The sequence below is a fragment of the Orbicella faveolata genome, unplaced genomic scaffold (assembly GCF_042242905.1).
Source record: "Orbicella faveolata isolate gen_17 unplaced genomic scaffold, um_ofav_v1 contig_2, whole genome shotgun sequence".
Lineage (NCBI taxonomy): Eukaryota > Metazoa > Cnidaria > Anthozoa > Scleractinia > Merulinidae > Orbicella > Orbicella faveolata.
This window is the reverse complement of record NW_028301547.1, coordinates 27,884,337-27,903,990: the sequence shown is the minus strand read 5'-3', so window position 1 is coordinate 27,903,990 and position 19,654 is coordinate 27,884,337. Positions and strand designations below refer to the sequence as shown.

Sequence of the window (19,654 nt, the reverse complement as noted above, 5' to 3'; positions counted from 1 at the left end):
GTTAATCCGGTCACCAACGGGCCACAAAAATCTGGCCGTATTAAATTAAGGGACAATTACTAACTGAGCCCTTGTTCGGTCTTGAATAAAGTGGCCGTAATGGAGGTGGCCGTGTTGACGGGCTGGCCATAAGACAGGGCCAGTTCCACTGCCGCACCTTGTGAAACCAGAGAGGGTCGAAGTCTTCTTTGGGACACTTCAAAAAATCATCAACAAAAAACCTAAGGTATTGAAGCGGCTGTTTTCCTGTAACTACCGTAAATCCTCGAATTAGCGGGCCCCCTCGAATAAGCGCCCCTCGCATCGGCCGGAAGTAAAAATAAGCGCCCCCTCCCCTCCCCCTATTTTGTGGACGAGCAATGAGACAGCAAATGATGTATAGTTTTCGTCGTGTAGTATTAGATTTATACACTGTTTCAGTTTGTGACCACGTGAATTGCTAATGGTGCCCCGATTTAAACTTTAGGATCAGCTTTTTACGTCGATAAACAGCTTATGTTGTTTACGTGCAGATGATGTATTAAAAAAAAAAGATCATGTCAGGGCACAATTTGGGAAAAATTAAATAAGCGCCCCTCTCGAATAAGCGGCTCCCATCTTCTCCTAAATTTGAAATCAGCGCCCCGGGAGCTAATTCGAGGATTTACGGTATGGCCGATACAACGAAACGATCTTGTGGAACACGCTAGTTTATATAAGCTTCATCGGATACACGAATAAATTTTTGACCTTTTAATCTCGGAAGGAGGATTTGCTTCTGGCCTGATAAGAAATAAGAACATCGACATCACAGGCAAAATCTGGCAAAAATAGGAACGTAAGGTATCGTTTGATTGCTTGAAAGGGGATTCAAGGGATGAAGAAAGACTGCTAGAAGAGGAAAGTCTTCCGGACTCCAAAGCAAATCTCCCAGACGTTTATAGGACTGTAGGCCCATCAAGTTCGTTACCAGGGCTTTTTCCCTTAAAACCCGTCAAGGAATGAACCAGGCCTGAAGATCACTTTTTGAGGAACAAAAAGGACACTTATTTGTATAGCATGGGGAGATTTAATCAATATTGAAACATTGATGTAGAAACACATAAGACCCATTTTCAGGGCCAACTCACGCACATCACAACACACGAAACAAATACACAAGTAAGCGATAAAACTACAATGCGATAACGCTGCTAAATGATTCCGAGTTCAATATCACGGTTCCAGTCAAACCGGGTCCCCTCCTCCATTCAGAAGCCCCGGCGGAAGGAACGTGGTCATGGAAGGACTAACCAGCCCATCCCCAGATCCTGACTGAGGCTCCACGTCACGCGGGACCCCAGCTGGAAAGGACCACATGCTGGGAACCTGGGAAAAATTTCCTCCAAGGGCTGGCTGCTGCGGGGGGCCTGAGCCCCACAAGTATGACGGGACCGGCGTGGCTCCCGGAGCACTACCCCACGGCATGCCGGGGGTTCCAGTATTAGGCTTGGTACCAGGCTGCTCGCTGCTTTGCGAGCCGGTTCCCCACTGAGGAGTCGTCGGGTTCATTTTGGACTGTTCGCCGGGAGCGAGGCCCTTTGGGGGCAACGCCCCTACAGCAGCACCCCACTGCATTCCAGGTGTTGGGTTATTGATTTTAGGGACAGGCTGCTCAGTGGTTGTTACTGGTGGTTGGTTCTTTGCAGCTGGTACTTTAGGTGCAGATTGAATACTGTCACTGGTTGCTGCGGATCCAAGGACATTCTGGAAAGACCATTGATTTCCGTAAGTGTTGCTAGGAAATGGGTTGGCGCTCCAGTCCATGGTTTGCTCAAAGAAACTGCCGATGTCACTGTCTGTAGCGAAGTCTGCCACCACCTGCGTGCCACTCATCATCAAGCCATTGAGTGCCGCCCTCGCCTTGGCAGCTTCCTCCATGCTGCCGTAACGTATCAAGCTGTTGCCATGACGGAGATTCAGTTGGAATGTGAGTAGTGGTCCATGCCTCTCACACAGGGGACGGAGAGCTTTGGGATCCATCTGAAAATAAAAGACAAACTGATTAGACGCTACCCCCGAGAGACGGTTATACATCGAGACAACTACATTTTTAGGAGAAATATGGAAACTGGCTGCACCTTAGCATAATGAAACAGGCGTCTCCCGTAGCGCGTTCAAGAAAAATGTTTGAGATTAAACAAGAAAATTTCCATGCTGAAGAATTCTTGCGCGCACATAATAACCAAAATGAGACAGGTATCGTGTATAAAACAGCAATGATATAAAGTTTTTAGTGGGAATTTAGCGCGAAGATGGACGCTCGCCTCAAGGCTGATTCTCCATCCAGCTACAAGACGCAGTACGTCCGGTACACTACAAGACACTGGCGTCCAGGTCGCGTCATTAAAACTCACCCTTGGTGACAGATTGCGGAGAACCAACCACGTTGACATCGAATTGACCATGCTCCTGGAAGGTGCAACACCGCTGGCTGCGGATACAGCAGGAACAGATGCCCCAGGGAGAGTCCCAGGTAACTTTTCTTCAGCACTAGGGATGGGTTGATTTGTAGACCAGATGATTCCCGAATTCTGCAGGTTAGATGGCTCAGCAGCACTGACACTTCCACTCCGAACAATCTCACTTGTTGCCATGGACACTGCTGACGCTGAGGATGATAATGTAGGGGCAGGACCCCCCACAGCAGCCCAAGGCTGAGGATTAGGTGTCAAGGGACTAAAGGGCTGTGGGCTTGCATCTCGCGGACTCCACGGCGCAGGATTGTTAGCAAAACCAAAACGACTGAACTGAAATTCAGGCTGGGTTTTGTCGCCAGCAAGGCTGGAGCCGTCTATTAAGCTCTTCAACCAAGCTGGAGGTTCATCGTCAAACAGGGGGGACTCGGGCAGGGACTTTTCAGTTCCCAGACCCGGGGGAGGTCTTAACAGTGACGCAGCATTGGAAGCCAGTTTGTTTGTTCCTTGTGGAAGTTGGGGTGGGGTTTTACTTTCGGTTGATTGCCACGGAGTTGAGCTCCGTCCGAAATCAATCGCACTCGATTCGAATGTACTGTTATTGATTGACAGTCCAGAGAAGCCGGAATTAGCAGTGGTGCTGACAGCGTCATCCGCTACCTTTCCAGTGTTCACAGGAGGTGCACTGCTAGGCGCACTAACAGGTTGGTTGCCTGGATTCGACCAACTATCTGTTTGAGAATCGCTACTACTGGAGGACGTGCGACTTGAAACTTCCACAGTACTAGGAGAAACGACGTCTCGTCCGTCGTCCCGTTTCTCGTTTCTTGGAGCGGGACGCCACGGGACACCTGGTTTAAATTCAGGTGGGTCAGCAGATAGCTTGGGACCCGCATCCACACCCCACCTGCTAGAGACTGGATCCGGAATCCTCGTACGTGGAGACACATTGTTGCTGTTGGGAGCTGACGGGTCAGAGACTTCATTAGTTGAAATGGAAGGAGCTGACACAACACTAGAAAGCACAGAAGAAGTGGACTGTGAAGACGTTGAAACTGTTGGAGGATTAGAGTCCACTGGGGTGGGTATGCTACTGGTGACTGAAGGTTGAGTGACAGCTGAAGGATCCTGTAATAACGGCTGTTTCCATTGTGTTAATCGAGATTGCGGGACGGGAGAAGGCTGTTTGGTTTGTTCTTCCGTTGTTGCTGGTGGAACGTTAGAAGGTTCATTTGGCTGAGATTTAACAGTGTCTGTTATCTTATTCTGTGCAGGCTCACTCGTTGGCTTCTCATTCGTTGCAGGTTTATTACCTTTTTGTTGTGCAGTAGGAGACGACTGCTGCTGTTGTTGTTGTTGCTGGATGAGTGATTGCTGCTGTTGTTGCTGCACTGCAGTAAACGGCAGAGCAGGATGTCTCCCTGCCAGGCCCGGCTGCTGCTGTAGAACTTGTTGCTGCATCTGAGCGATCATGAGCGCAATCTGCTGTTGCTGTTGATACAGCTGCTGTTGAGGAACTACTTGTTGTTTCTGTCCCATGTGTTGCTGGGCAACAGATTGTGCAGCCAGACGCTGCTGAACGAGCTGAAGCTGAGCGATCTGCTGTAACATGGCGAACTGTTGAGGAGTGAAGGGAGGTTGAAGGAGTCCTCCTTGAGCCATCCGCAGCTGCTGAAGATGAAACTGCTGAACAAGCTGAGGGTGAAGTAAAGGATGTGCCAGAGGAGGTCTCAAGGGTGCCTGTACCCCAGGGCCTGGCGCAGGAGGTATTAATGGTGGGCCTGCTCTTTTACCATTTCCTGACAACTGAGCTTGTCCATTAGAGGGCTTCGAGGGCCCAGCTACCGACAAAGGTGGTTTATCACTTTTTGCTGCTGGTGCACTTGGTTTTGAGTTAGAGTCCTGTTGTGTTTCATCCGTTTTAGATGCATATTGAGTTTCTGAAGTGTTATTCTGTTGCTCACTATCTGGTTTAGAAGGAGTATCGCTGGTTTGAGTCATTGACTTAGAGACTACGAGTTCAGTTTGTCCTTGTTTCGGATCCGTTTTTGACGCAAGAGTGTTTTGTTCAGCTTGTTGTTGTTGCTGCTGTTGTTGAAGTTTCCTTCGCTGTTTCCTGTTCAGTTTACTCTGACTTTGTTGCTGTTGTTGTTGGATCCTCGCTGCCTCTGCTGGGTCAGGTTCCTGTAGTTTTCCCCCTGGAACAGGTACAGTCTGTTCCATGCTTTCACTGATGTTCATAGCAAGGAGGTCCCCTGAAAACACATCAACAGTTGCGAGGTTAGAACTCAAATTCTCCTCACTCCGTGCGGTTCACATTCCTGATTTTCGTAGGAGAATTTGTTTGTCTAATCAGTAAGTTTTACCTGAGATGACTAGGTTCGAGGCAGATTACACTGCACGGGTTGCAGAGTTTTACTTCGAGTTTTGACTACCTGCTCTATTGCACGGAACTCGAAGAATTACCGAACTTACCTATTGCACTTTCGATGTTCATATGATTTGCCTTGAGAGCTTTCTCCGCGTCGTCTTGCTGTACACAACGAGAAAACACACGGCATTCAGTATTTCCAAATATATTAAGAAAAGACGGGTGGAGCCTTCCTCTTCATTTTGTTAAGACTCGGAGCAAGCTTATTTCCACTCTGCCGTAAACGATGGCAAAGACGGTATTGTAATTATGACAAACCATTTAACCTATTAAGCGCCTACTCTAATAATTCTCATCCATTACGCAAACTCTTGAGAACTCTTCACAATAAATAAGGCCCCTGCAGTAACCTGCTTGATACCTGAAGCAAATTACTATAGAAGAGAAATATTGGTAACATTGCACCTTGATCAGCAAAACATTTCACGTAAAAAACATAATATCTTTAACTTATGGATTCTCTTATCCTCAAGCCCAAGTCAAGACGACCTTTAAGATTGTATTTCCTTTTCCAAACGAGTTCAACAAGCATGATGAGACACGTGCGCTCAACTTAAACTCTATGTCAAATAGTTGAAAAAGTATTAGCCAAGACAGCAGTCGTCATTAAGTAGATATGTTTCCTCACCTTAAAGCCCATGTCTAGCAGTTGTTTAAGAGATCTGTTCATCCAAGCATTTGAATCATTAGCAGGTTTAGGAGCCTAAAACACACCCAAACCATTAATAACAGTGACCCATCAGTAACACAACAGTAGCGCATTACTTTAATTAATAATTTACATTATTAAATGGCTGTTTCTCACAAGGACTGGAAACTACCGAATTCACGAATTTGATTGGCTGAAATCAACATTGAAAACGGCCTAGATTTTCCCATCTAGACCGGTAATGCTTTGCGGTGAAAAAGATGCAAATTAAAATGCAAAAATATTGACTATTTTCTTAAAAGTATTTATTTATGGAAGCGCCAAAAAGCCTGATAGGAAAAGAAAAGTAAAGAGGTTGAGCAGACTTAAGCAGAATTAAGTTCAGCTCATCGCCGTTCGCAAGCAAAATGTCAGCTGGTACAAGCCAGTTACATTAAACGAATTAAATTTATCTTGTTTGCCATATAATAAACATCTTATTAACCGAGCTTAGTCGAATGGGAGAATCTTGCGTTCGGTCTGTACTCACGACCTCGGACAAGATTCTCCCATACAGACCTCCTGCTCGGTTAATAAAGGCTAAGAAATCATATTTAACCTTGAGACCAGAATAAAGATTCATCTTATGAGATTGGCCTGCTCCTAAGAGCTACAAAAATGATGTCAGTGTCCTTTTCTTTTTCTGAGCGTGTGGCTGGGACCAGAACTGAGTGTCTGATTCAAAAAGAAACTGTTACCTGGATCCAAGAAGAATGTCAAACAGTATAAAGGTTGTACGCTGATACCGTGTGGCACGAAACTTTGGCGTGAGTTAAATTTTGCGGATTGCCGATTTTTTGCATTTTGTGGCAACCAATTTTTGCGATTGTGAAAGACTGGTTTTTCTTGCTGGGTATTAAATTTTACGTTTATCAGGGAGTCGCGTTTAATTGGAATTACAACTTTTTTGTTTTCTTTTATTTAACTACACGCAACCGACAAGTCAGTGAAAAACATGCGGAGATGTAAGCCGCGGCACTCGGTATCGCGCTATTACAATTACGTCTTGCCCTAGTTTGGATTGATTGCTCCGGCAATGGCTCAGCAAAAACTACGGCATCACTTAATGTATTTCTCTCCTGTTTTGAGAGACGTTGTAAATAAATGGCACCAAGATTCCACGTGCGATGTTTGTACGCATAATTTCGCCAATGAAGTAAATTTTTGCGGAGAACGTTTTTGCGAGATTTTTTTTCGCAGAAACTTATTTTTGCGGATCGCAAAAAAAAAAAACCCGCAAAAATAGGCCATCCAGTTACCTTGTGCCTCTGTCTCAAAGCTAGTCTTTGTGCAAAACCTTCCATATGAAAAGGAGTTTGATTTACATGAAAATGACAATGCAGGTGAAGGTAAAGGTAAAGGTAAAGTCTGCATACGAGCCAAGTGGCTCATCAGGCCGGAGCCTATCCCGGTTTCAGTAGCATGAAGCGACTAGGGGTATTTCTTCTCCTGCTGGTTACCCCCCAGCATTGAATTCGCCGGCACCCATTTAAACACCTGGGTGGAGAGAGGCACTGTGAGAGTAAAGTGTCTCGCCCAAGAACACAACGCAATGTCCCCTGCCAGGGCTCGAACCTGGACCGCTCACTCCGGAGTCGAGTGCACTAACCATGAGGCCACCGCGCGTCCCTAAGACCATGTAGGAGGAACTCATTTTCATATGAATGGCTTTGCACAGACTCGTTTTGACACCGAGGCAAAAGACAACTACAAAATGGGCTATTAGAGTCAGCAAACTTGAAATTTCGAGCCACATGGTATGAATCAGAGAATAACAATGACAAGCCCTTACCCTGTTCCTTTTGGATGCTGTAGTCCACCCATCAAGTGATCCCTCAGATCCTTCTTCATGTTCCATGTGTTCTTGTCCCCACTCAAAATCTGCTAATGACATTCCTGTACTTTCTAACCACTGAGAAACTTTGCTGTTACTTGCAGCTTTAAGTTCAGAGGAATCTGATTTTGACATAACACTGTCCCAGCACGCAGCACCTGTTATATCTGCAGAATTACTCCAGTTGGAGGGATAAGATGGCGGCGCTTCACCCCAGCCGGACGCAGACAGTTTACTGCTAGAGTTTGGTGTTATACTCGGTTCTGATTTATTTTCCGCAGCAGATTTAGCAACAGAAGTAGAATCCAAAAGTGGTGGTTTACTTGACTTCGAGTTTGTCACTCCATCAGAACTGGAGTTGGGTTCAGTCCATTTAGTATTGGTCTCCGCAGGCGTTCCTCCCCATGATGTTGTGACGTTACTAGTCCCAACAGTTGATGTTGTTGGTAATTTGGTCTTAAATCCCTTTCCAGGTGTTTTGCTCCAGCTTGGAGCTTCAGACGCAGTTGAATTGTTCGCAAGCTCACACTTTCCAGATTCCTGACTATGTACTGATGAAGAAGAGTCCTTTAGCTCCCAGTTTGAACTGTTTCCTATAAGCCCTCCCAACCCCCCTTTAGCCACTCCACCCCACCCTGCTGCTAGTCCAGCATTGTCTTTAGCTGTTGCTGCATCAGCAGCATCAATAGCTTGATCAATAGACTCATCAATAACATCCCAGTTCTCAGTCGGGGCTGGATAAGCCCCTTGCCAGTTACTAGAAGGCAATGACTTTTTGTCCACATTGGAAGTAACATTTCCTTGAGCTGAGCTATCTGACTTAAGTGTAGCAGACATTGAAGAAACAGAAGTTTTTGGTGAGGAATTGGCAGAATACTGACCCTTTTCAGAGCCAGCGTCACTTGAGGAAGTCTTTAACTTATCGCCTACTGCTCCCTTTGATCCAACAGCAGGCCAAGTGTCTTTATCACCCCCATCAACGACAAGTTTTTCCCATGTCCCTTCCTTATCACCCCATTGTCTGTCCTCACTGCCCCATTTGTCAGAATCCTCCCAAGTTTCCAGTGAATTACCCCAGCCCGAGCCCTTGCCAGGAGTTGACTGTGACCATCCTGAATCATCTACAGGCTCTATGGCATCAGCAAACTCCTTTGGCCCAAAACGATTTGGATCCTTCTTCTTGCCAACTAACAAAGAAAGGTAAGAAGAAAGTCATCAATTGCCAAAAACTCATCTGTCCTTTGTGGATACTAGAGCAGAAATATGAGATTTCCAGTGGTTGTGAGGATGAAATAGAATCTAGCCAACAAGCTGTTCAACCTTGTAACCGATCTTTGATGTCTTTAAACTCAGCTTTTAAAAAATTATACCCTCTTCAACATAGACTTAATATCAACTATTTTCTTGTTCAAAACAAGGGCATGATTTTGCTCCAGTCTACTCAATGTATGAAACTACACAATTGGATCACTGGCTGTGGCTACAACTCATACCACTGTTTCCAACGATTAAAATCACTGGCACCCTTTTGACAGCTGCGATGAAAGCAATTATAGGGGATTCAATGATCTCTTTTTTGACAAAAATACAATCTAGTATGATTTACATCACCTGGAGGAGCAGGCTTTGGTTGAATCTTTGGCTGCTGTGGAAGTGACTGTTGCTGTGGTAGTTGCTGTGAAGGTGCTTGAAACTGTGCCTGTTGCTGTTGTTGTTGTTGTTGTTGTTGTTTCATTTTCCTTTGAAATCTTGGTGGTATTTCTCTAGGGTATTGTTGCTGATCTGTACGCTGCTGTTGCTGTTGCCTCTTCATGTTCTTCATTGTTAACAGTCAGAAAGTAAAATTAATACTAAATGTGTTGTGCTATTGTACATGATGTTGAATTACAGGAACAATGATGCACCTAGATATCACTACAGGGACGGTAGAGCCAGGGGGCTTTAGCACCCCCCCCCCCACCCCCTCAGTTTCAAGCAAAAATATATCAAATAATAATTTTACAAATATTTCCTGACCCCCTACAAGTTAGTGCCTCTGGTGCTCATTTGTGAGCCTCCCGCAATTCGAAACACGCTCCGCCATCTCTGCACTAGATTCATAAGTCAAACCTCTCTTTTATCAGTTGCTGCATAGGGTTTTTTGAAACTTTTTATCTCTCCTCATGGATTACCAAACATTGGGGAAACAGCCTCTCATTGTTAAAGTTCTTTATTCTCATCACTTATCTTCTCGACAATTGCCAGGGGAAAATACATGTAAGGAAAGATGAGCTTTCTGTCACTGTTGGTTATCAGTGTCATCAGAACTCACCTGATTTTTATTTGCAGCTTTTTCTTTCTCTTCTTTTTCTGCAAAACAACAACACATTGACTTAAACCAAAATAACATTTGACTACCATTATGCCATCAAAAAAAAAGTATCGAGTATAAAACATCCCTAAATGGATCATCCTCTCAATTTTACATGTGGCTGGCAATAAAAACTCACCTTTTGCTGCCTGTTGAGCAGCCTAAAAAATACAAAAAGTGTGTGATTAGCAAGGCTTTTACCAAATCAGGACTTTCAACATTGCAGGGATGGCCTAGTCAAGTTGCAAGGTATTGGAGGTGCAAACCTTGCAATTCTGTCACCCATCGAGGGCAGACATAACCCTAGGAACCGACTGGCATGATGCAGCCATGTAAGTAGTCAACTGGTGCCTCACATTCAGTTTGGAACACATTTACGAGTACATGTATAGCCAGTTTGAATTGTTTCATGGTACCACAAGCTTAAATAAATTACAATATTTAAAGAGGAAGCCACATCAGCCTTAACAGGCTTTTAGGTGGGTCCTCTATTCTGGCCAAACTGGAATTTGTAGATGTTGGTTGTTGTGGAGGAAGAAAAACTGGAGAACCTGGATGAAAACCCTTGGAGCAAAGCAAGAACCATAACCAAGTCAACCATATACGGCACTGGGCTGGAATTGAACCTCCAAATTGATGGGAGACAAGTGCTCTCACCACTGTGCCATCCCCGCTCCCCAAATAGCCATTGACTTACAGTCATTTTGCAAATTAATACAACACCATTTGCACCAATAGCCTGAACTGCTCTCCTAGCTATGGCTACAAACCCTACTGAGGGCTCTACTGATTATAACAATATGCTTCTGCAAACAGCACTTCAAAGCATTTACCTTCTTTGCTGCTTTCTCTTTGTCAGCCTTTTCCTTTTCAGCTTTCCTCCGCTTTTCTTCCTCTTCTCTCCGCTTTTTCTCCTCTTCCTGCTGCCGGCGTCTTTTCTCTTCTTTCTCTTGTTCAAGCTTCTGTTGTTTTTCACGTTCTTTTTGTTCCCTATTTTAAGTGATTTTTAAAATAATCATTATGGTAAATTGTTTGATAAATTATATGAACCATGTTTAACAGAAAACAGGCATTCAATCTGAAGCTGTGGAAGAATGTATGTCAATCATTTCAAACTTCAGAGTAAAATTGATATCAATTGTCAGAAACAACATCAAGATTTGGTTCTCTCCACTCGAATCAAAACTTATTAAAAATCAGGTACTTACCTTCAGTAAGACAAATAATAGATGGTCTACTGAAGCATAATCATTTCGTTTAGTCCACAAAAACATTTACCAGTGTATGCGTAGCAGCATAATAATTCTCACCTTTCACGCCTTTTCCTCTCTTCATTCTGTGCTTTTATTCTCTCTTCTTCTAATCGTTTCTGTTTTTCAACCTCCAGCTAGAAATGTAAAAAAAAAAGTTAATAAAATAATAATAAAAAATTAAATAACCTTTATTCACCCACGGCAGTGTTTATAGCACAAAGGTTATTGAGGCCCAGCAAATAACTGAAACAAATAATTCAAATTGAACATAACATTGTTAAGAATCCCAACTGGCCAGAGGCAAACCAGTTGGCTATTTACAGCATGGCCAAGAATTTGAACTTGAGAGTACCGTGAAACAAATCCAGGTAGTGGTCAGAGTGGGACTCGAACCTGGGACTGCTCGATTGCGAGTCCGAAGTGCTGACCACTCAGCCAAACTGCCTCCATTGATATTTACAGATACTAACAGTAACTTCCCAGGATATCATTCCTAAGTAAGAAAACCTTCTTCAGTATTTAGCTTTCATGTGAATGGTCAGAAAGGATGGAGATCCCCTTCACTATACACAATTACCACAATGTCCTAGCCAAGATTCATTTATCAAAATGTAGTCTTTGTCAGTCCTACACAATATGTATTTTTTAAATTTCTTTTCTTACTTTTTATTTTATTTTTTTTTTTAATGCAACACACAAAAACTAGTTACAATACAGTATTTTACAGTTCACACGTCTTACATTGATTATATTGTTTACAGCAACTTAAATAAAAGAAAATTGACTCATTACAGTACCAGTTCATAAACTATAATAATATTAATATTATGAAAGGAGCAAACAAGGAGACAAAACAAACAAACAAACAAATTTAAAGGGGACAAACTGAACAAGGACAAAACTGCACCTAAGAAAAGTATTATAGCTTTTGGTTGCTGCTGCACAATATGTGAGATACAGTTTGCACATCAGATAGTCTATAAAGTTTTTTTAATTGCTTCAGTCAATCACAAAGGAAGAAACGCTCATTAGCCGACAGTTTTCCATTCGGACACACACACAAACATGTGACACTACATTTACATGTATTTAATATAAGACATGTAATTTGTATGTCAAGATCTCTGCACCTGTTTCCTTTGCTTCTCTTTCTCCTCTTCTTCTTTCCGTTTCTCTTCCAATTCCATTGCAATCTTCTCCATTTCCTACAATGGACATAAATCACCATTAGAGGTCTTCTACTCGATGACAACTAAATTTAATAACTGGAAACCGACTTTTTTTTCAAATACGTCAAGTTTTGCAAATGAGCCCGACACCTACTTTTTCTCTTCGTCTTTGCTCAGCTTGCAGTTGTTTCTTGCTCTTAGGCTTTGGCTAGAAATGAAAATGTTTGATTATATTCACATTTTGATTAACAACATGTACAGCAGGAAACAATAACTTAATTCACAATAAGAATTACTTGATAGGGAGGTTTTCATCTGAGTGAAGTAATTTGCATTTGGTTTGGTTTTGCATAAGGTACTATGCTACACAATGGATTAAAAAAAAATGCCACTTCATTATCTCATCAAAAGTAAAACCAAAACCAATAATTGGTTTGGTAAATCTATGAGTTCTGACCTTATTTTCCAAGAGGAGAAAAGGAATTGAGTCAAAGATATGTGAGCGAGAAGTCACAATATTATTGTGGCTTGCTCATACACATTTTCGTACCCTTTCCACCAATGCAACAACTTGCTTAGAGTTGTGATCGGTTCACTTGATTGTCAGCATCCTATCTGATTGGCCAAAGTAATTACCAGTTTGGTTTTGGTATTAAGACACTCAATTAAAACCTCTTTTACAACTGAATTCAAACATGTTTACAAGAACAAAAAAGTGTTCTAACCTTTGCAACAGGAACAGGTGTCTTTCCTTTCTTGCCTGATTGCTGAAAGGGACAATATGTTCAACAATATATCACAAAGCTCATAAAAATGAGACGACTGCAGCAAAAACATTACTAAGGAAATCCTCCACTAAAGGAAATCACGTGGAGGCACCGTTAACCTCTTAGAGCTGAAGTAAGATAACATTCTGCTGAGCCAAACCACTTCAACCACAACTTGTTTTCATTTAAACGTCCCAACTGAGCACTCTTCCGATTAAAACAAATGATAACTGCTAGCCTGTGATCTATTAGGAACAACAGCCTTTTCCACTGTCTGTGTTGGTTGAATTTTCTTCCAATTCAGTTGAGCAAGAAAGCCAAGTTTGGTTGATTTAGCTGAAAGTACTGTCGAATATTGTTCAAAATTGTTCAAAAGCCGATCAACGAGACCCAGAAATGCCAACCTAAACAAATCAAAATCCAGGTGATCACCAATTTTACCTTCTCAACCCTAAAAAGATTGTTAAAACTAGAATTCCATCGCTTCAACAACAAAAAGGTGCCAAGTATCAAAAACAATTTCCCCAAAAATGAAGCAAAGAAAGTGTGAAAAGTGTACTTATTAAGTGCTCTCTTTCACATCTAGGAGATTTGGTGACCTGTACAGGAGACTAGATTTGGTCTTATACCTGGAAGACTCCAGGATAACCCTGGAGAGTAGGCATGGATAAAAGCAACTGAACACAAAACAATTTTAAAAGAAACACAGCCAAACTTACACACTTAAAACAGTTAATACCAGTTGAACATGGCCTAAGTGATTGCAGATTAGGAAAGTAATGATATTCCAAGTTTCAACTCAAAGGGCCTTAGACATTACCTTTTTTGATGCATCCCTCTTCATATCTTCTTTATGTTGATTTAACTTGGTCTTCATATCCAGCAGCTTATAAGACAAGATAATTTTATGATCAAATGAAACATTATTTACAAGAAGAAAAAGAAAAGCAAGTCAATCTAAGTAACAAGCTTGGTCAGCTACAACATTTGCAAGGCTGTTAACAAGGGCCACAAATCATAACACCTGCTGTGGCTGAGTATAGTTGATGGGCTCTTGATGTTGCAGGTGTTCAGAGCAAGACTGCAGGTGACTCAAAACTTAATGAAAGTCCTGATTTACATTACTTTTGATGCATGGCCATTTAACAAGAAACCATGACTTTAATATAGGTCCCTATTCCTTGATGCTGGGACCAACTGATCGGATCAAGGGGGGTCCTTCTTAACTACAATTTCGTCATGAATTTGTTGCTATGGAAGGTTTCTAACTGCCATATTTTGAAAACCAGACCTCCTAATGATATGGTTTTGCACAGGTTAGTTCCATTGAAGAGTCCTGCAAAGTTTCAAATCACAGCCATATTTGACCAGTCATGTGACCAGAATAAAAAAAACCCCTAAAACTTAAAAGCCATCTAAATCCAAAAATTTAAATTGGTGTCAATAGATTAAGAACATCTAGGTACTTAATGCTACGTATGGGTTTTATGAAACTCCCATTATCATAAAAGTTATAAGGTAATAAACACCCATATTAACAGACTTCTACAGTGGCTTTCCTCTTTTACATGTAAACAGTAATTCCGTACATACTGCTTTAAAGAAGGCTGAGTTATTTCTGATTCTTAAGAAAAATAGGAACTCTTCCTCTTTTCTTCCAAGTTTTAGGGATTTAAAATTCTAACGTGCAGTTTGGGACTGGCACTAGTTACTCAAGCAAAATCATACTTTTTTTTAAGGCAAACGTTCCTTCATATAAAATTCACACTTAGCACTGCAAAACACCCCAAAATAGTTTTCACGTAAATAATGCCTTCAGCATTCCCTTCGCAACTGCTCTTAATCTGTAGTTAAGAAGGACCCCCCTTAACACAACCTTCCTCCTTTCCGGTTCCTAATCTAATGAAATGAAAGGCACAGGTACAGTTAATTGTAGGGGAATGTTTGAAGAAGTTTACCAGTAGGTACTTACATTTTCCTCTTTGAACTCTTCAGGGACAGGTTTGCCTTTCTTTTTGCGATTCTAATGAGAGTAAGATAAAAGTTGCCACATGTTTCATGAATTCATTTTATCAAGATCGATGGGTTTAGATCTACATATATGTACACCCCTCGAAAGAAATTCCACTAGCCCTAGGTCACTGAATGGCATCTTTACTGCTCTCAAGAGCAAAAATAAACTTCTTGACTATTCGATACCATAGGATGGTGTTATTTAAATTCTGTTGCATGATGACTGTTTGGAGTACAGTAGGGGGGGCTTACTGTTGAAGAAGGTGGCTAATTTTACCATCTTTTTCTAAAGAATCACAGGAGAAGCTCAGCAGAGTAGCCAATTGAAGTCATAACATGCAAGGCTTTTTGCTGGAAGCCACCTACTATTGACTACAACAAGGTTATTAATTTGTACCTTGATTATCTCCATAATACTGTCTAATTCACTTTCTCCATCAATGTCTTCTTCTTCCTCAGTATCTTGATATCTGTATCAATGAGTAAACATAAACTAAGAATAAGTGAAGCCTTGGAGCCGACTGGCTCATAGCTGCCAGAGCTTATCCCAGTTTCTGTAGCATGAAGCAACAAGGAGTATTTCTACTCCCCCTGGATAGAATGCTAGTCCATTGCAGGTCACTCCCCCACAATTTGTTAAGTTTCCACAACAATTCACCAGTAACCATTTATACTCCTGGGTGGAGAGAGGTCCTGTGAGAGTTAAGTGTCTTGCCCGAGAACACAACACAGTGTCCCTGGCCAGGGCTCGAACCCGGACCACTCAATCCGGGGACGAGTGCACTAAACATGAGGCCACCGTGCCTCCACAATGAGTAAACATGTATCACAATTAACACTGACAGCAACAACAATGAATAGCAACATTGCTTACAATGTAAGTTTAACCTCAGTGCTAGGGTGCAGAGTGACCATATTTAACTCATTAAATAAGTAACAGGCTTGAAATAAATAACCACATCCAACACAGAGAAGGAATAACAGAGAATTTCTGGTATGTCAGGACAGTATTTATGGCACCATCTTACTTGTATTTAACCCACAAATTAGATTCTGAGCCAAAAAAATCTATTACCGTAGAATTCCCAAAGGAATGGCCTCCATTACTTTCAGATTTATCAGGCAAAAAAAGGGCCGCTACTTCCGGGTAGTCGTTTACTTACTGGTAGCTGTTACCTTCAGATGGTTAAAAAAGTTTGCACAGTAACAGTTGTTTCAGACAAAGCAGATGCATAACAAAGGAAATTAAACTTTCTGTTTATGTATGTTTCCAACTGCCAACATACACAAAGCAGACTGTATAAACAAAGCAGACTGTATAAAAAAAAAGCTCTAAACCGATTGATATTGTAGGGCGAATTGAAAGTATAATGGTCACATTATATCGCAATGCAACTGACCACCCTACAGTGTATCATTTGACTCTGCTGCTAGACAGATACAGACAAATGCAGTTCATAAATCATAGTTTCCGTCAAGATCAAAGTAAAATCACAGATAGCTCTTCAAGTCAATGTTCAGTCCTGCAGTCAGGCTGTTCCATCTGCATGAACTGCGGTTGAGAACAGAGACTTTCTCTTCTAGTGACTTCTTCAGAGGGCTGCTACTTTCAGGGGAACCGTTACTTTCGGGGTTCAATAGCAAGGGAAAAAATTGACGTTACTGTTTTTAAGCCCATCTAAAAGCCCTTACGAGGTTGTATCCATAAGCCAAGCGCTTAAAAGCGACAGTTTACGGTATATTAACAAATTGTAAGTAAACAATACTTCTGTTTGACAGCTGATAAAAAAAAAACAAAAAAACCAAAGGAGTATCCTTAAAAAGATCACAGCTGAACAGATTTGATTTTAATACAAAACAAAGTAGAATCCTTAAAAAAATTACAGCTGTACAGAAGAGTGTAATGATTCTCACCTTGAGTCAAAATCCATATCTGAGGAACAAGGGTGCTGTTTTGATCCACAAAAGTACATGAGAAAGTTGTTTGTACTGCCACCTTCAGCATCTGAAAACAAACAACAAAGTTAAACAACATGAAAATAAATAAAAGCTTTGCTTTCAATGGTCACACACTAGACAAAGTTTGTTTTGACTCATTCAGTGAAAATAAGAACTGAAAGAAGTTCAATCAAATCTATCATAAATGTTTAACAGTGCAACTATCCCAAACCAGACCACTTGGAAAAGAGTTAACCAATCAGAATGATACTTAAGAACAAAGGATAGCTAAAAAGTAATAATAAATAAACCAATTCAATATTAAAGAATACAAACAATAGTACTAAAACAAAATTGAAAACCCAACAAAAGAGTGGAGTGTTGTGGACCTCTAAGGAAACTTTGCTACTTACTGGTTGGTTAGTTTTGATTCTAAATTTTGTGCACTTTTCAGTGGTTTTGATTTAGTTATTGCAAAGCCAGTTTTCAAGCTAATTTTTTCGGGTGAAATGTTTGATAATGATAATTTGCCATCAAGGACTCAATCTACAGAGTGTATAAAACACAGAAGAGTTGATAATATTCATGTTTTCTTATCAATCAAACCCTCAATTACATTCATGAAAAAGATACCACTTTATAGATCTCAGTTTATGTTCTGATTGGTTAATTTTCTTCTGGGTGGCCCAGTTCAAGTAGTTGCATGGTAACATAGTTCACAAGTTGTATACATTTGATTGCAGAATGCCCAAAATATTCTTAAAGCTCCCTTGACGCAATTTCTGTCTTTTCTAACTGGGTGTATCATAAAATTTTACTGGCAATGTGCATAAAAATATACGCACAGTCAGCTCTCCATGGTCTTAGTTACAAGGATCCTAAGTTATAAGTAAATAATAATAACTTAAACAGAGTGCCAAGCTTATACAGAAGTAAAGAATGCACTAAATGGTAACATTTTAACATCAAAAGAGAGAACAAATAATAACATAGTGACAGACATATCAAATAAACGTAAGTACTCTTTACACTGATTGATGAAGAATTCAATCAGAAGAAACAAGAAGTAATTGCTACATTTGCTTCAAGAACGAAGAACAGATAATGCTCATATTCTATGAAATGAAAAATAAAGGGAAATCTTAGTATCATTATAAATTTAAACTGTGATTTCCTGGTGTTCATTACGGTGTAGATTGGCAATTCACCACACAAAAAATGGAAATGTAAAGTAATTGCAAGAAACGCTAAAGTCACGAGATTGTATTTATTTTATTCAATTGTAAAGTCACGGGATGGCATGTTTACAAGAAAACAAACCAGAGAAACGCTTTCCGGTCTGACTTGTGCCTTGTTTACGTGTCAGTCATGGCATCGAATCGTAAGGAGGGCATTGTGTTGGGTTACACGAAACCAACAACACCGTGAGTTACACTTCTTCGTGACTAAATTTACGCTTAAAAATTTACCTTGTTTCCAGTCGAATATGTCCCGTAAAAAGTCAAAGAAAACCTGAAGAAAGCACATACATTTTTAAATTAAACACCGTACCTCTGGGAAAACAGTGTTCATTAACAGAAAAGTCAGTCATCGGAAGCATATTCAGTTGAAAACTCTTGACATTTTAATTAAATGGAAGTTGCAAGTTTTACCTGATCATAATCTTGCCGATGTGAATCGTTTCTGTAATCTGAATAAACGAAAAGAGACCGTGATATCACACAAAATCACACAACAATGCTGCTAATAACGGGAACTAACCCTCCGAAAATTGTTACCCCTGCCGTCACCGTACAGGCCGGGTACATGGAAAGCCTGCATTAGAAGAACCATATATTGTTGTAAGAACGCCTCTAGATTATCCATATTTAACTTTAATGGATAAATGTGTACACACAAAAGTCCGTTATTACCTAGAGTGAGAAATTCGAAGGCTTTGCTAACTTCATCGAACTGCTTTCTTGCCGAGAAGTCATTCTGGTTCTGAAAAGCGAAAGCCAGCAAGGTCATCATTTATTGGCGAACAAATGGTACAAACTAGAAACTATATAATAATCCTGGGTTGCAAATATCAAACAGAAGATATAAAAGTGACTTTAAAACACCAAAAAAAGCTGCTAGAGCAACAAAATGATAGCACTGCCATAATTAAGTTTACAATATTACACTGCGTACATACCTTGTCGGGATGAAATTGAAGCGCAAGTCTCTTATATGCCCGTTTGATTTCGAACTCATCTGCAAAATAAAGGGAGATTCTCGATAAGCCACCTGACTCTAACAAATACTGACTTAGAGAAGTCTTTTCAAGAGTATGTTTGTAGAAACTGGTGCGTTCAATTTTCCTAGAAACCCATTCTCCATCGCCCACTTTGAGTCGGAAGTTCCTGCTTGGTGAACCCTTATGATGTACGCACTGTTGTACCAAAAGCGTATGATATATTCAACAGCTACCTTTATCATTTGAGTATTTATCTACTCCTAGTATCTTAAGGTACTCCTTCTCCTCTTCTTTTGGCATTCTGTTCGTTGTTCTTCAGGTATCCATAAAACCCCACACCAAATTTCAAAGATTTCTAAACTCGATCAGTTCAAACGCTTTATCCAACATGGCGATCCCTTCCGATGACGTCACGCGACTAAACCTATCCCAGCATTCATTCGAATTCCGAGCGACACACTCTTGCACATCTAGTAAAATTTCTTGAGATTTTCTTTCAGTTAAAAAAAAAAAAGAAGAAGAAAAAAAAAGAATTACCGGCCGTTCAAGTAGTCT

The 19,654-nt window shown here is 41.0% G+C and overlaps 1 protein-coding gene across 1 annotated transcript; it reads right to left on the bottom strand.

The window, feature by feature from the left end:
- Positions 1–1,025: 1,025 nt before the first annotated feature.
- LOC110063454 (uncharacterized) lies at positions 1,026–19,629 on the bottom strand. Its single transcript, XM_089290607.1, has 22 exons — positions 19,333–19,629; positions 19,058–19,116; positions 18,792–18,861; positions 18,531–18,568; positions 18,348–18,390; positions 16,855–16,945; positions 15,338–15,410; positions 14,900–14,950; positions 13,748–13,813; positions 12,886–12,927; positions 12,315–12,368; positions 12,122–12,196; positions 11,049–11,125; positions 10,572–10,728; positions 9,878–9,899; positions 9,700–9,737; positions 9,000–9,204; positions 7,347–8,575; positions 5,495–5,569; positions 4,911–4,968; positions 2,376–4,690; positions 1,026–2,001 (listed from the first exon to the last, which is right to left on the bottom strand). The coding sequence occupies exons 1-22, from the start codon at positions 19,397–19,399 to the stop codon at positions 1,207–1,209; spliced, it is 5,700 nt and encodes a 1,899-aa protein (XP_089146733.1). The 5' UTR covers positions 19,400–19,629; the 3' UTR covers positions 1,026–1,206.
- Positions 19,630–19,654: the final 25 nt, after the last annotated feature.

What these genes read in the sequence shown, in the direction of transcription:
- LOC110063454 (XM_089290607.1), bottom strand. Translation starts at nt 19,399, where the DNA reads ATGCCAAAAGAAGAGGAGAAGGAGTACCTTAAGATACTAGGAGTAGAT. An exon ending in AAGAGTTCAAAGAGGAAAAT is followed by an intron (nt 13,814 to 14,899) that starts GTAAGTACCTAC and finishes TTGTCTTATAAG; the next exon opens with CTGCTGGATATGAAGACCAA. An exon ending in GAACATCGAAAGTGCAATAG is followed by an intron (nt 4,691 to 4,910) that starts GTAAGTTCGGTA and finishes ATGTGTTTTCAG; the next exon opens with GGGACCTCCTTGCTATGAAC.